Source organism: Stomoxys calcitrans, chromosome 4 (assembly GCF_963082655.1).
Source record: "Stomoxys calcitrans chromosome 4, idStoCalc2.1, whole genome shotgun sequence".
NCBI classification, from domain to species: domain Eukaryota; kingdom Metazoa; phylum Arthropoda; class Insecta; order Diptera; family Muscidae; genus Stomoxys; species Stomoxys calcitrans.
Genome location: NC_081555.1, coordinates 141,708,442 through 141,722,237, shown reverse-complemented (window position 1 = coordinate 141,722,237; position 13,796 = coordinate 141,708,442). Strand labels below are relative to the sequence as shown.

The window sequence follows — 13,796 nt, the reverse complement described above, 5'->3', positions numbered from 1 at the left end:
ACCCCGGAAGAAGGGATGAGAAAACCTCAGTCACTTTTGACGATGTAACTTTGACTGACCCGAAGAGATGCGCCAGATTGTTCAACCGTCAAGCATCCTGAGAATGACAAGGCAAGGAGGAGAGCCATTCGTCGCATCCGTGGTCTCCGAGCCAATGGACAGTCATCACAATTTATCGTGGGTGAAGTGAGAAATGTCTTCCGTGACGCCAAGTTATCCAAAGCGTTGATCTCAGACGGATTATCTACACTGATGCTGAAGAATCTGGATCTATCTGGAGTTGATTACCTTACAACTGTCCTCAACCTGTCTATGAACACTGTTGTTGTTGTAACCACATTTTCATGTGGAGGTTGCAATCGTCGTCAAGCTACTGTAGGTGAGCAAGCTCGTTCGGGTCCAAAGGACCGATCGCCAAGCGAACATGGTTAATTAAAGGCGCCAATAATTCGCTTTGTCATATCGAGCATCATAGCGCTCAGTATTTGTGCAAGAACCGATGCCGCCCGGTCTCACGCCGAGGCTCTCCCCTCGATGACGCTGATTGTCCGCGACTGCCGTTATAGCTACTCCGTATGGAGCATTCTACTATCCGCCACCTGTGGACCCGGTAGCACGGAGCTAAGCTTTTCGTGAAAGCAATGAACACCACAGGGATTGGATGTTCCACCCTGTGTGGTGCTCACAGCTATCCCGTGCCAGGAAGAACACTGTTATAGTACCCGATGTGTGGAAGATGGGCAGAGTGATTCCTCTACTGAAGCTTGGAAAGTACCCAAGTTAAGGGGAGTCGTACATACCAATCTCCCTTCTCTTACCAGTAGCCAAGACGCTTGAGGGATTACTCTTCCCGAGCCTTTTGAGAGAATTTTCATTCGTCGAAAATCCGCATGGATTTCGATGATTGCACAGCACAAGAACAGCTTTGCATACCATTACTACACAGATTTGCCGAGACTTTAATCATCCCAGGCCATGTGATAGGACGGTCCTCTTGCCATTGGATCCATCGAAAGCATTCAACACGGTCAGCTGTACCCAACTATTTGAGGACATCGCCAACACGTCCTCCATCCAGGCCTAAAATGCTGGGTCACGAATTATTTGTGTGGTCGCCATTCGTTTGTGGAATTTAGAGATAAGCAGTCACAAACACCGTAGGGTGAAACAGGGAGTTCCCCAGGGCGGGGTGATATCTCCGACACTGTTTAACCCTTACCTACAATATATTCTTTTCCAACCCCTCCAGACGGCATGAAGTTCATATCATATGCGGATGATTGTAAGATCATGGCATCACCCATTGGTAATGCTTGCAATAGGTTAAACGTTTTACTCAACGAACTTGCCTCTTATTTCGCTGCAAGATATCGGAAGATATCTTCCACCAAATCTAAAGCCACATCCTAGCAAACATTTTTCATAAAATTGGGATCACTAACAATTTTGTATTCATACTCTAAGCTCTACCAAGTTGTTTCTTGTGCTGAATTCAGCGCTACTTTTAGTAATTGTGTAAGGGAAGAATGTAATAGTTCTAACACAATGAATTTTTTGGATACAAAAAATGTTAGTGCTGAAAGTAGCGCATTTTTGGTTCTCTAGTGTAAGCGGGTGTTTCCTTATCCGCATGCATAATTGCACTCCTGTTTAGAAGCATTGTTTTTGTGTTAAACGAATACTGAATTGTTAAAGGTTTTCTATTCTCCATTTTGTTTGTGGTCATGCGCTAAATTGCATACATAGTGGAAGCGCATTCAAGTGGGACATTGCCTTAAAATTTCATTAGTGATTAAAGCGCACCGGTAGCGCTGTGTGGCTTGAACTTCCCTTATATGCAAATTGCAAATTTTGCCTGTTCCACCAAGGGACAGGGACAAACTTCTCACATATCAATGAGTGCAGTCCGATTCAAGTTTAAGCTCAATGATAAAGGGCCACCTTTTTATAGACGAGTCTGAACGGCGTACCGCAGTGCGACACCTCTTTGGAGAGAAGTTTTACATGGCATGGTACCTCACAAATGTTGCCAGTATTAGGAGGGGAAAACCACCGCCAAAAATTTTTTTCTGATGGTCTCGCCAGGATTCGAACCCACGCGTTTAGCATCATAGACGGACATGCTAATCTCTGGGCTACGGTGGCCTCCGAAAGCGGAGGCCATATCTGCTGAAAATTCAGCAAGTTTTTTGATGAGATTGTTCACTACATACTCGCCTGAGGTACGTAAGCTGAATGTGGTTGTCGATGGGGTGACAATTCCGACCATCAAGTGTCCCAAAATCTTGGTGTCGCATTTGACAGCTGGTACAAATTCTCCTCACATGCCACATATTTGCGATGGAGTCAAAAGTAGAAACAGGGTCCACAAGTCATTTGCCGCCAGCACTTAGGGTGCTGACAAAGAAACCTTATTTACCACGTACAAAGAAAATGGCCGGTCAGTGGTAAGTTATGCAGCGCCAGTGTGGTCTTTGGTGACACGCAGTGGTATAATATTTGGATCTGTCAGAATGCCGCTCTTCTAATTGTGACGGGCGGTCTCCTCAGTTCTCACGTGGACCACTTTCACCAGAAGACTATGATCCTACTCGTGCGAAGACATAACTAAAGGGTGATTTTTTTGAGGTTAGGATTTTCATGCATTAGTATTTGACAGATCACGTGGGATTTCAGACATGGTGTCAAAGAGAAAGATGCTCAGTATGCTTTGACATTTCATCATGAATAGACTTACTAACGAGCAACGCTTGCAAATCATTGAATTTTATTACCAAAATCAGTGTTCGGTTCGAAATGGACAACATTCATACGAACAGTAGAAGATATGGTGAATAGCTAACTGTTGAATTGTGTCATTAAAGAACGACCGCCACCCATCCTGAAGAAATTGACCTCCCTCGGCAAACTAGAGTAGTTCTGGTTCAATTACGATCCGGCAGATGCAGACGTTTCAACTCCTACAGAGCAAGGATTGATGTCAACGTGCAGGATGTCTCGATTGTAATTTGGGACCCCACGACACATGAAACATGTTCAACTGCCCAAACAACTTGACTCAGACCCAGATCCCTCTGGACACATTCCACCTTAGTTCCTGGATCTGAATATTCAACAGAACCAAGCAGACGAGAGATAGAATCACACAACACATTGTTACAACAACTGAAAAAATCGGTTAAGTTTCTGTTATTTTAAATTATGACTCCTCCAATTTAAAGGACGATGGAATAAACATTCAAGGCTATGCATTTCATTGTCGAATAACAAACACTTCAGATTGATTCCCTCAAAAGGGTGTTGAAAAAAACAGAGTGAATGATTTGCATGCTCAACTGCATTGACAATCATTGCGAAGTGTTGACGGATGACTCGTTGACACATTATTTTAAAATGTCCCCCTCTACAGTGTTTGACATGTACCCAATATTTTTTTTTCTTGTGAAAGTCACTTAACTTTCACTTTTTTAACAGCTTCAAAATATTGCAGTTCCATTTTTTCATATAAATTGATGATGTGCTGTCGTATAGAGTTTGACTCTCATGCATCATTAATCTCACAAAAAGTGCTACTCAATTTTTGCCATGTTGTTGGGGGTATTGAGAGATGAGTCACAAAATATCGACATGTTGAAAATATGTGCAATTTCATGGTATACTCTGTTTGCTGACTTTGTCTTGTGAATATAGGTCAAGGTTTATGACAAGTTTAAGAAGATATAAATTACACAAAAATGTCCAGGGGGAAGATTTTGAAAGTGATAGGTGATCTGGCTATGAAGTCAGGGCTGCGGAGTCGACCGGAGTCGGAGTCGAACTATTGAGCCGGAGTCGGAGTTTGGTTCAGAGTTGATCACGTTAGAGCCGACTTCGAACCGCTCTCCGACTACGGCTTAATACTCCGACTTAGACTCCGATCCGGGGTCGGAGGCGAGGGCTAGTCTCCGCAGCCCTGTATCAAAGGCTATGTGAAATAACAGCAAAGTTACAAACTTTTATTTTCAATTCCAAAAAAAAATTTACTGTAAATTAGATATTTTTCTTTGTTCCAAGGATTTTGTTCATAAAGAACTTAGATTTCAAATAAGGATCTTAATAATATAAGTCGGTATGTATTAACAGACACTTACTTTTACATGGAGTTTTCATTGCTGACTGAACTTAGGTTAGGTTGAAAAGAGCCTGGGCCTGGCTCGTAATTGAGCCAGAACTACTCTGGTATGCCGGGAGAGGTCAATTTCTTAAGGTACAATGGGAGCCGGCCGTTCTCCAAGGACAACATTCACCCGGAAGCTATTTACTGCAACTGCTACCATGTCTGCATGAATGTTGCCCAGACCCTCCTGATATGTCGCTTGATCTATAGGTTCTCTCTTGTAGAGCTGAACCCTATATATTTTATAGGGTCTTAGACAAATATTTCGAGGAGTTACAAACAGAATGACGAAATTAGTATACCCCCATCCTATGGTGGAGGGTATAAAAATAGAGATATTGATCTGAACTTTGCACAGAATCTTTATTTGTCCATAGGCAGGTTAAGTTCGAAGCTCCCGTATAGACCGATTCGACGATTTATGATCTTTGGCCCATAAAAGCAACATTTATTATCCGATTTTGCTGAAATTTGGGATAGTGAGATGCGTTAAGCCCCTCGAAATCCTTCTTCAATTTGGCCCCGATCGGTCCAGATTTGGATATAGCTGCCATATAGACCGATTTCTCGATTTTAAGGTCTTGGCCCCATAAAAGGCGCATTTATTGTCCGATTTTGTTGAAATTTGGGACAGTGAGCTGCATAAGACCCCTCGACATCCTTCTTCAATTTGGCCCAGATCGATCCAGATTTGGATATAGCTGCCATATAGATCTATCTCTCGATAAAAGGTTTTGGGGCCATAAAAGGCGCATTTGTTGTCAGATTTCGCCGAAATTTGCGACAGCGAGTTATGTTAGGGCTTTGGATATTATTCTTCAACTGTTCTAAATTTTGCCCAAATCGGGCCATATATTGATATAGCTGCTGTGGGTAACATAAATTATGCATTTTGCACCGGATTATGACGAAACGTGGTTTACATATATATCCAAGGTGGTTCGGCCCGGTCGAACTTATCGCATTTTACTTGTTCCTTTCCATCCTCATTATTTCGCAATAGTTGTCTAGTTGTAGTTGAAGCTCTATCCTATCGGCCTGTGGAAATTTAACCCATTCGTACCTTTTTATACCCTCCATCATAGGATGGGGGTATACTACCTTCGTCATTCCGTTTGTAAAACATCGAAATATTGGTCTAAGACCCCATAAATTACATATATATACTGGATCGTTTGGATATTCTGAGTCGATCTGGCCACTTCCGTCCCCCCGTAGGTCGAAATCACGATAGCGGTCGAACGCCTAGTGCTAGCTGCTTGAAATTTTGCACATATACTTACTATTGATGTGTGTCGTTGGGGATGCGAAATGGAAATGGGCCATATCGGTTTAGATTTGGATGTAGCTCCCATATAAACCATTCTCCCGATATGACTTCTTCAGTCCCTGAAAGCCGCCATTATTGTCCGACTTGGCTTAAATTTTGCACATAGTATTCTGTTATGCCTACCAACAACTGTGTCAAGTGCAGTTCAAATCGGTGTATAACCTGATATAGCTGCCATATAAACCGATTTCTCGATTTGACTTCTTGAGACCCTGGAATCCGCAATTTTGGTCCGATTTAGCTGAAATTTAGCACGTTGAGTTTTGTAACAGATTTCAACGATTGTGCCAAGTGCGGTTCAAATCGGTGTATAACCTGATATAGCTCCCATTAAAACCGATCTCCCGATTTGACTTTTTGAGCCCCTGGAAGCTAAAGTTTTGCATGTGGTTTTGTGTTAAGACTTCCAACAACTGTTTCAAGTACGGTACAAATCGGTCTGTAACCTAATATAACTCCCATATAAACCGTTCTTCCAACAACTGTGTGAAGTACGGTCCAAATCGGTCTATAACCTGATATAGCTCTCATATAAACCGATCTCCAGATTTGACTTCTTGAGCCCCTAGAAGCCGCAATTTTTGGCAGATTTAGCTGAAATTTTGCATGTGGTGTTTTGTATAACTTTCAACGACTGTGCCAAGTACGTTTCAAATCAGTCTATATCCTGATATAGCTCCCATATAAACTGATCTTCCGATTTGACTTCTAAAGCCCCTTGAAGCCGCAATTATTGTCCGACTTCAGTACGGTCCAAATCGGTCTATAACCTGATATAGCTTTCATATAAATTGATCTCTCGATTTGAGCTCTTGAGCCCCTGGAAGCCGCAATTTTTTCAGATTTAGCTGAAATTTTGCATGTGGTGTTGTGTTATGACTTCCAACAACTATGTCAAGTACGGTCCAAATCGGTCTATAACCTAATATAGCTCCCATATAAACCGATCTCCTGATTTGATTTTTGATCCCTTGGTAGCCGCAATTTTTCTGTTACATCTTCCAACAACTGTGTCAAGTACGGTCCATATCAGTCTATAACCTGATATAGCTCCATATAAACCGATCTCTCGATTATCTTTGTTCGGTTCCTAGAAGCTTTAAGTTTTGCTGGTTTGACAGAAGTTTGATATGTAGAAAAAAATTATGTCCTTCAACTAAATTTAGTTTGTATAAACTTTTAGCAGAATCCATGGTGGTGGGTTCCCAAGATTCGGCCCGGCCGACTTATTGGTACTTTTTCATTTACTCACGCAATTAAGGTTGGCATATTGTACCTAACTTCCAAAAGGTGCCAATTGGGGCACTAAATGTACCATTTCTCTCACTACGGGTACGATTTAAGATTTTTTTCTAAATAATATTTTTTTGAGACGCTCTTTAATTTGGTTTGGCCCCTGCCAAAATGATTTCATTTTTATACTATTTGGTTGTAGTTAGTACCTAAACGTATGACTATCACCAAGCCCCACCTTATCTCGAGCCTACGACTCTAGACCTACATTTGTGCAAAATGTCATGATTCTAGTTTTAGCCGTTTTGGGCTGGGCCAAGGGCTGTCATACAGCCAATCAGGCAATCACGCGCCTCTTTTATATTGGGTTGCCCAAAAAGTAATTGCGAATTTTTCATATAGTCGGCGTTGACAAATTTTTTCACAGCTTGTCACTCTGTAATTGCATTTTTTCTTCTGTCAGTTATCAGCTGTTACTTTTAGCTTGCTTTAGAAAAAAAGTGTAAAAAAGTATATTTGATTAAAGTTCATTCTAAGTTTTATTAAAAATGCATTTACTTTCTTTTAAAAAATCCGCAATTACTTTTTGGGCAACCCAATATATAGAGAAGACATCAGAGGCAGTGGCTATCTGTCCCGACCCGGCCGAGCTTATTGCCTTTTTGGTTTTTATTCAATGAAATGACTTCATGGTGGTCAGTATCCACAATTTGGCTGGGGCCAATTTAAAGCGTCTTTATTTTCCGCGTACATTTATTTAAAATGTTTAGTGCCATTGTAACATATTTGTCGTATGATTTTGTTTTTTGAATTTGTAATTAAGATTTCCATACATCAACTGTACATGATGTGCACAATGTGTAATTGGCAATTTTGAAGTGAACAATGCTCTTGTATTTGCCCGAGAAATCGCCAAGCAGACTCATATTGGGCAATTCTATACGATTTGAAAAATTTTGCAGTTGGAATACATGCTGAAAATACGAAAAAAAGCCCCAATACATATATAACGAGGAAACATAAACTCCTTTACTTACACCCTTTGGTGGGGGACATGTACGATCCTTTGGAGGCAATTGCTTTGCAAGCTCATACCAAATTTCAGTAGGTGAAAAAAGGCAGGCACACAGATCTGGTCGATAAAGAGAAAAAATTGAATTCACCCAAGTACCACGTTCCCATTTAAATATTTCCGTATGAAACTGACAAATTTGGGGTTATTGAAAAAAGGTTTGTTTTAAGTAAGAAAAAAATAATTACCGGTACTGGCGTTTTGGGATCGACATCAATTTTTAACGTTATATTGCCACTGGTAAGAATGGTTTCCATATCATCTGCATATTCATCCACCAAATTAAGTTCAGCCAAGTCGTCTAATCGTGACATTCCTTTAGCCTCCTCTTCATTGCACATGTTTAAGAAACTCATGCCATCACCGAGTATGGTGTAATTGACAGTTTTACAATTTTTTTTAGGGAAGATAAAATTGAATACCATTTTTTTTATTTAAAATTACTCTACTTACTCTGGTGCCATGAATCCAAAGTAGTGTTAATAATAGTTTAAATATTTTCCTCATTTACCCAATTTTTTGTTTATTTACAACAATATTTTAATAACAGATACTTGATGAATGTTTTTAAGTGCCGAGTCAACTGCCCAATTTATAGCAAATTTTAACAAAAAGAAGATAATCATCGATTCTATCTGTTGAGGAAAAACAAGTAGTTTTGCTAAATTATTCATGTTTTAGATGTCATCAAATCATGCTATTGAAAATTGTTAAACGTGTTTAACAATGCAGAGACGGGAAACTCAATACAGCCTAACGAACGGGGACCCCACGATGGAGTAATTACCGACATTATCAAGATTTAGAAGACAAGACTAGGCAAAGAACCTAATACTGAAACATCAGGTAGGAAAATCAATGCAGCCTAAAGAATAGTGAGCGGACGATGAAATCATCACTCACTCCCAAAAAGCCCATTTTATGGAGAACCAATGATTGAGGTCATCCAAATAGACCTCCACCGGAGCAAGACAGCTACACAAGCTCTGATGGAGAAAATCAGCAAGTGCAAGATTCATATTGCCTTAATTCAGGAGCCATGGAAGACCCGGAACAAAGTTTCTAGACTGAACCATATCAATTACCAATTATTCTATGCTAACACTGGTACTCGGCCGAGGACCTGCGTTATCTTTTCTTTCTTACATATAACAAGTAAAAGCGTGCTAAGTTCGGCCGGGCCGAATCTTATATACCCTCCACCATGGATCGCATTTGTCGAGTTCTTTTCCCGGCATCTCTTCTTAGGCAAAACAGGATATAAGAAAAGATTTGCTCTGCTATTAGAGCGATATCAAGATATGGTTCGGTATGGATCACAATTAAATTATATGTTGGAGACCTGTGTAAAATGTCAGCCAATTCGAATAAGAATTGCGCTCTTTGTGAGCTCAAAAAGTAAAATAGAGAGATCGATTTATATGGGAGCTGTATCGGGTTATAGACCGATTCAGAGCATAATAAACACGTATGTTGATGGTCATGAGAGAATCCGTCGTACAAAATTTCAGGCAAATCTGATTATAATTGCGACCTCTACAGGCTCAAGAAGTCAATCATCACAGATCGGTTTATATGACAGCTACATCAGGTTATGAACCGATTTGAACCATATTTGACACAGTAGTTGAAAGTAAGAATAAAATACGTCATGCAAAATTTCAGCCAAATCGGATGGGAATGGCGTCCTCTAGAAGCTCAAGAAGTCAAGTCCCCAGATCTGTTTATATGACAGCTATATCAGGTTATGAACCGATTTGACACAGTAGTTGAAAGTAAGAATAAAATACGTCATGCAAAATTTCAGCCAAATCGGATGGGAATGGCGCCCTCTAGAAGCTCAAGAAGTCAAGTCCCCAGATCTGTTTATATGACAGCTATATCAGGTTATGTACCGATTTAAACCATACTTGACACAGTTGTTGGAACAAAAGACGTCGGGCAAAATTTCATTCCAATCGGATAAGAATTGCGCCCTCTAGAGGCTCAAGAAGTCAAGACCCAAGATCGGCTTATATGGCAGCTATATCAGGTTATGGACCGATTTGAACCATACTTGACACAGTTGTTGGATATCATAACAAAACACGTCGTGCAAAATTTCATTCCAATCGAATAAGAATTGCGTCCTCTAGAGGCTCAAGAAGTCAAGACCCAAGATCGGATCGGAAAATGCAGCTATATCAAAACATAGACCGATATGGCCCATTTACAATACCAACCGACCTACACTAATAAGAAGTATTTGTGCAAAATTTCAAGCGGCTAGCTTAACCCCTTCGGAAGTTGGCGTGCCTTTGACAGACAGACGGACGGACGGAGGGACGGACATGGCTAGATCGACATAAAATGTCACGACGACCAAGAATCTATATACTTTATGGGGTCTAAGACGAATATTTCGAATAGTTACAAACAGAATGATTTTTATACCCTCCACCATAGGATGGTCAATTTGTGTTTGTCTGTGCGTTCCTTATAGACTCAGAAACGGCTGAACCGATTTTCATGAAATGTTCACTGATGGTGCACAATGACACCGTGGTGAAAATTGCGTACTACATTTTTTGATATCTGAAGGGGGCCGGACCCTCCCCTTTACCCTAATTTTCAAAAACGTCAGATCTGGGTGATGGGTGGTGCGATTTAAGCGAAACTTTGTGTGCTCTCTTAAAGTAACCTAAAAATAAAAATTCCGTATCCAAATTTCGGATGGGGTACCTAGGGGGGCAGCCCCACCCCCAAAACCTATCAAATATATAGGTATTTGAGAGCCTTTAGGGAACCACCCCAACCCCCAACATACCCCTAAGTCGGACATATTTATCGACCTTGGCAATATGTGACTCAAATGAGAGGTATTTGCGAGCACAATACGAATTTGGTATCCAAATGTGGGACCAAGTTTCTGGGGGTGCACCCCTTACGCAAAACACCCCCCAAAAAGGACTTATTTACTGATCATCGCAACATGGGACTCAAATAAAAGGTATTTAAGTGTAAAATACGAATCTGATATCCAAATGTGGGACCAAGTGTAAGGAGGGCCGCCCCTTCCAAAAACAACCTCCAAAGAGAACAAATTTACTACAATAGCAATATGGGGCTCAAATGAAAGGTTTTTGGGAGTAAAGAACGAATCTGATATCAATATTCGCGAAAAAGTGTGTATGGGCCCACCCCACCCCCATAACATCACCCATATAGGACGTATTTGCTAACCATTCCAATATGGGGATGTAATTAGAGGTATATTAGAGTAGAACACGAATATGATATATATTTTCAGGGCCAAGTCACTGAACGGCCGCCCCATCCCCCAAAACACCCCCGAATCCGCTCATGTTTGCTGACTATGGAAATATGGATCTCAAATGAAAACTATCTGGGAGCAGAGCACGAATCTGATGTCAACATTCGGGACCAACTGCCTAGGTGACGTCCCATCCCCACAAAAACGCCCACATAGAACGTATTTGCTCACCATGACAATTTTGGGTCTTAAAGGGAGTGGATTTCGATATTGGGCCCATGCCCTAAACCGGACGTATTTGCTGACTTTTTCAATAAGGGGTTTAAATGAAAGATATTCCAAGCCCACCTGATTGTCTAGTTTGGAACCATCCGTGTAGAAGTCTATTACCAGGGATATTGAAGTTCCAATCGGTTCTATCAGGAATAGTGAGAGGGGGACTGACGCCGGAAGACTTCAGTGGGGCACAACAAGCATACCTCAAAGACAGATCGGAGGATACTGCCCTTTACGAGGTGGTACAGGAGGTCGAGACGTCTCTCCGACAGAAGGAGTACACTTTGGCGGCCTTCTTGGGTATTGGGAGGGCCTTCAATAATGTGGAGATAGGGACTAATAATATGCTGTATGGCATGATTATTAATGCGAACCTAGGAGATAGTGTGGTCAGAAGGCGGGTGACCAGAGGATCGGAGGGTTGTTCTCACCGATTCTATGGTACCTAGGGATTAATGAAATCCTGATGGATCCCGGAGGGGACGGCACGGGGATTATTGCTTATGCGGACGATGTCGTGCTGCTGGTCCATGGCAGGTTTCTGTCGACGATCAGCGAGATCATGGAAGCGTCACTGATTGGCTACCAGAAATGGGTTTTGCAGCAATCCAGGGAAGACGGAGCTGGGGCTCTTCACGCGTTGATATCAGATACCGGGATTTAGACTCCCGTCCTTGAACGGGATCACTCTGCGGCTGTCGAAGGAGGCGAAGTACCTAGGCATAGTTCTCGATTCGAAACTGTCCTGGAAGAGGAACACCGAGGAAAAGGGCCGTAAGGTACTGTGCTCTTTTTACTCCTGCAGGAGGATGGTCGGTAGGAAGTGGGGGGTAACTCTCAAGATGATATATTGGGTGTATACGGCCATCGTAAGACCGGTACTGGCCTATGGAGCACTGGTGGAATTAATGAAATCCTGATGGATCTCGGTAGGGACGAAACGAGGATAATTGCTTATGCGGACGACGTCGTGCTGCTGGTCAGAGGCAAGTTTCTGTCGACGATCAGCGAGATCACGTCTGCACCGGGTGGACAAATCATCGGTCTTGCCTACGTGCCATTTGTCGAGCTACTGAACACTGAAGAGGGAATGGCCAGGGCGACGATAGAGTTTCTGGCCTTCGATAAGAGGTCGATGAGTACCTTCACAGGGTTCATAACCGGACACTGTGCCATAGACCGCATGGCAGGGCGCATGGAGGGATACCGCACAATGACTTCGATAGGAGTTGCCTCGATGAAGATGACGAGGAGACTATTGAGAACTTTCTGTTTTCATGTCCGGGTCTGCAGCGAGGTTGGCTCTCCTTTCTGGTGAGACATTTCTTCTGTGATCTGGGTGAACTTGCGAACGTACCTCTGGTACGTCTCCTAAGATTTGTTGAAGGAACAGGATGGTTCCGACAGGAGGTTCCATACGTTCCGGCCTAGGTGCTTGCGTGTGGTGGGAATGGGCGTTTCTTTACTCCCCGCTCGGGGTTTCCATTCCTCCTGTCTTTCTTTTATTCGTATATAACCTCTTCCCTTCCTTTTTTCTTACTTTACTTTAATTGGCTATGACAGAATTTTTGTTCCACTAGTCGAACGTAGAATAGCGTTCCAAGCGTTCCAAGTTCTCTTGTGATTAGTGTGCCATATCTATTCACATCCTCATCTCGTATAATCATCTCTAGCAGGATATTAAAGAGATCACACGATAGGCTGTCTCCTTGTCTGAAACCTCATTTGATGTTAAATGGTTCGGATAGATTCTTTCCTATTCTTACTGAGGAACGCGTATCAGCAAGTGTCACCCTGCAGAGTCTTATTAATAATTTTGCAGGGATAACAAACTCAGACATGGCTCGAAATACCTTTGAACGTTAAGTAGTATCGAAGGCGGCTTTGTAGTCAACAAAGACCTGGTAGGTGCTGATTTGTCCTTCTCCGGTCTTTTCCAGGAATTGTCGCAGTGTAAATATTTGGTCCAGGGTTGATTTACCAGGTCTAACGCGGCATTGTTAGCGCCCAATTATCTCATTGACTTTAGGTTTTAATCTTTCACACAGTACGCTCGAGAGTATTTTATATGCGATGGGAAGGAGATTTATTCCTCTTAAGTTGGCACATTCCGTCTCGTCTCCTTTCTTGTGTACGGGACATTGTATGCTGAGGTTCCAATCATAGAGTATGCGTTCTTCCAGCCAGACTGCGCACACAAGCTGTTGCATACGCCTTATTAGCGTGTCGCCTCCGGTTTAAATAGTTCAGCGGGTAACCCGTCGGCTCCTGCTGCCTTGTTGTTCTTTAGTCGGGTCACTACTACTTGGACCTCATTCTGACTAGGAGGTAAACATTCTATACCATCATCAGGGATTGGTTCTGCGGTATCCTCTTCGCCGCTAACGTTGGAAAAAGCCATAAGTTTGATGTGAAAGATTAGAACCCAAGTCAATGAGATTATTGGGCGCTATCAATGCGGCTTTTGATCTAGGAA

At 42.1% G+C, this 13,796-nt stretch overlaps 1 protein-coding gene across 1 annotated transcript; it reads right to left on the bottom strand.

Moving 5' to 3' along the window:
- Positions 1-7,537: 7,537 nt before the first annotated feature.
- LOC106095641 (uncharacterized) lies at positions 7,538-8,132 on the bottom strand. The gene is made up of 3 exons (XM_059367292.1): positions 7,980-8,132; positions 7,757-7,921; positions 7,538-7,693 (listed from the first exon to the last, which is right to left on the bottom strand). The coding sequence occupies exons 1-3, from the start codon at positions 8,130-8,132 to the stop codon at positions 7,538-7,540; spliced, it is 474 nt and encodes a 157-aa protein (XP_059223275.1).
- Positions 8,133-13,796: the final 5,664 nt, after the last annotated feature.

Excerpts from the sequence above, each read along its gene's own strand:
- LOC106095641 (XM_059367292.1), bottom strand. The coding sequence starts at position 8,132 with ATGTGCAATGAAGAGGAGGCTAAAGGAATGTCACGATTAGACGACTTG. Across the intron at positions 7,922-7,979 it reads ATCCCAAAACGCCAGTACCG|TTTCATACGGAAATATTTAA; the intron begins GTAATTATTTTT and ends CAAATTTGTCAG. Across the intron at positions 7,694-7,756 it reads CATGTCCCCCACCAAAGGGT|CATGTATTCCAACTGCAAAA; the intron begins GTAAGTAAAGGA and ends TCGTATTTTCAG.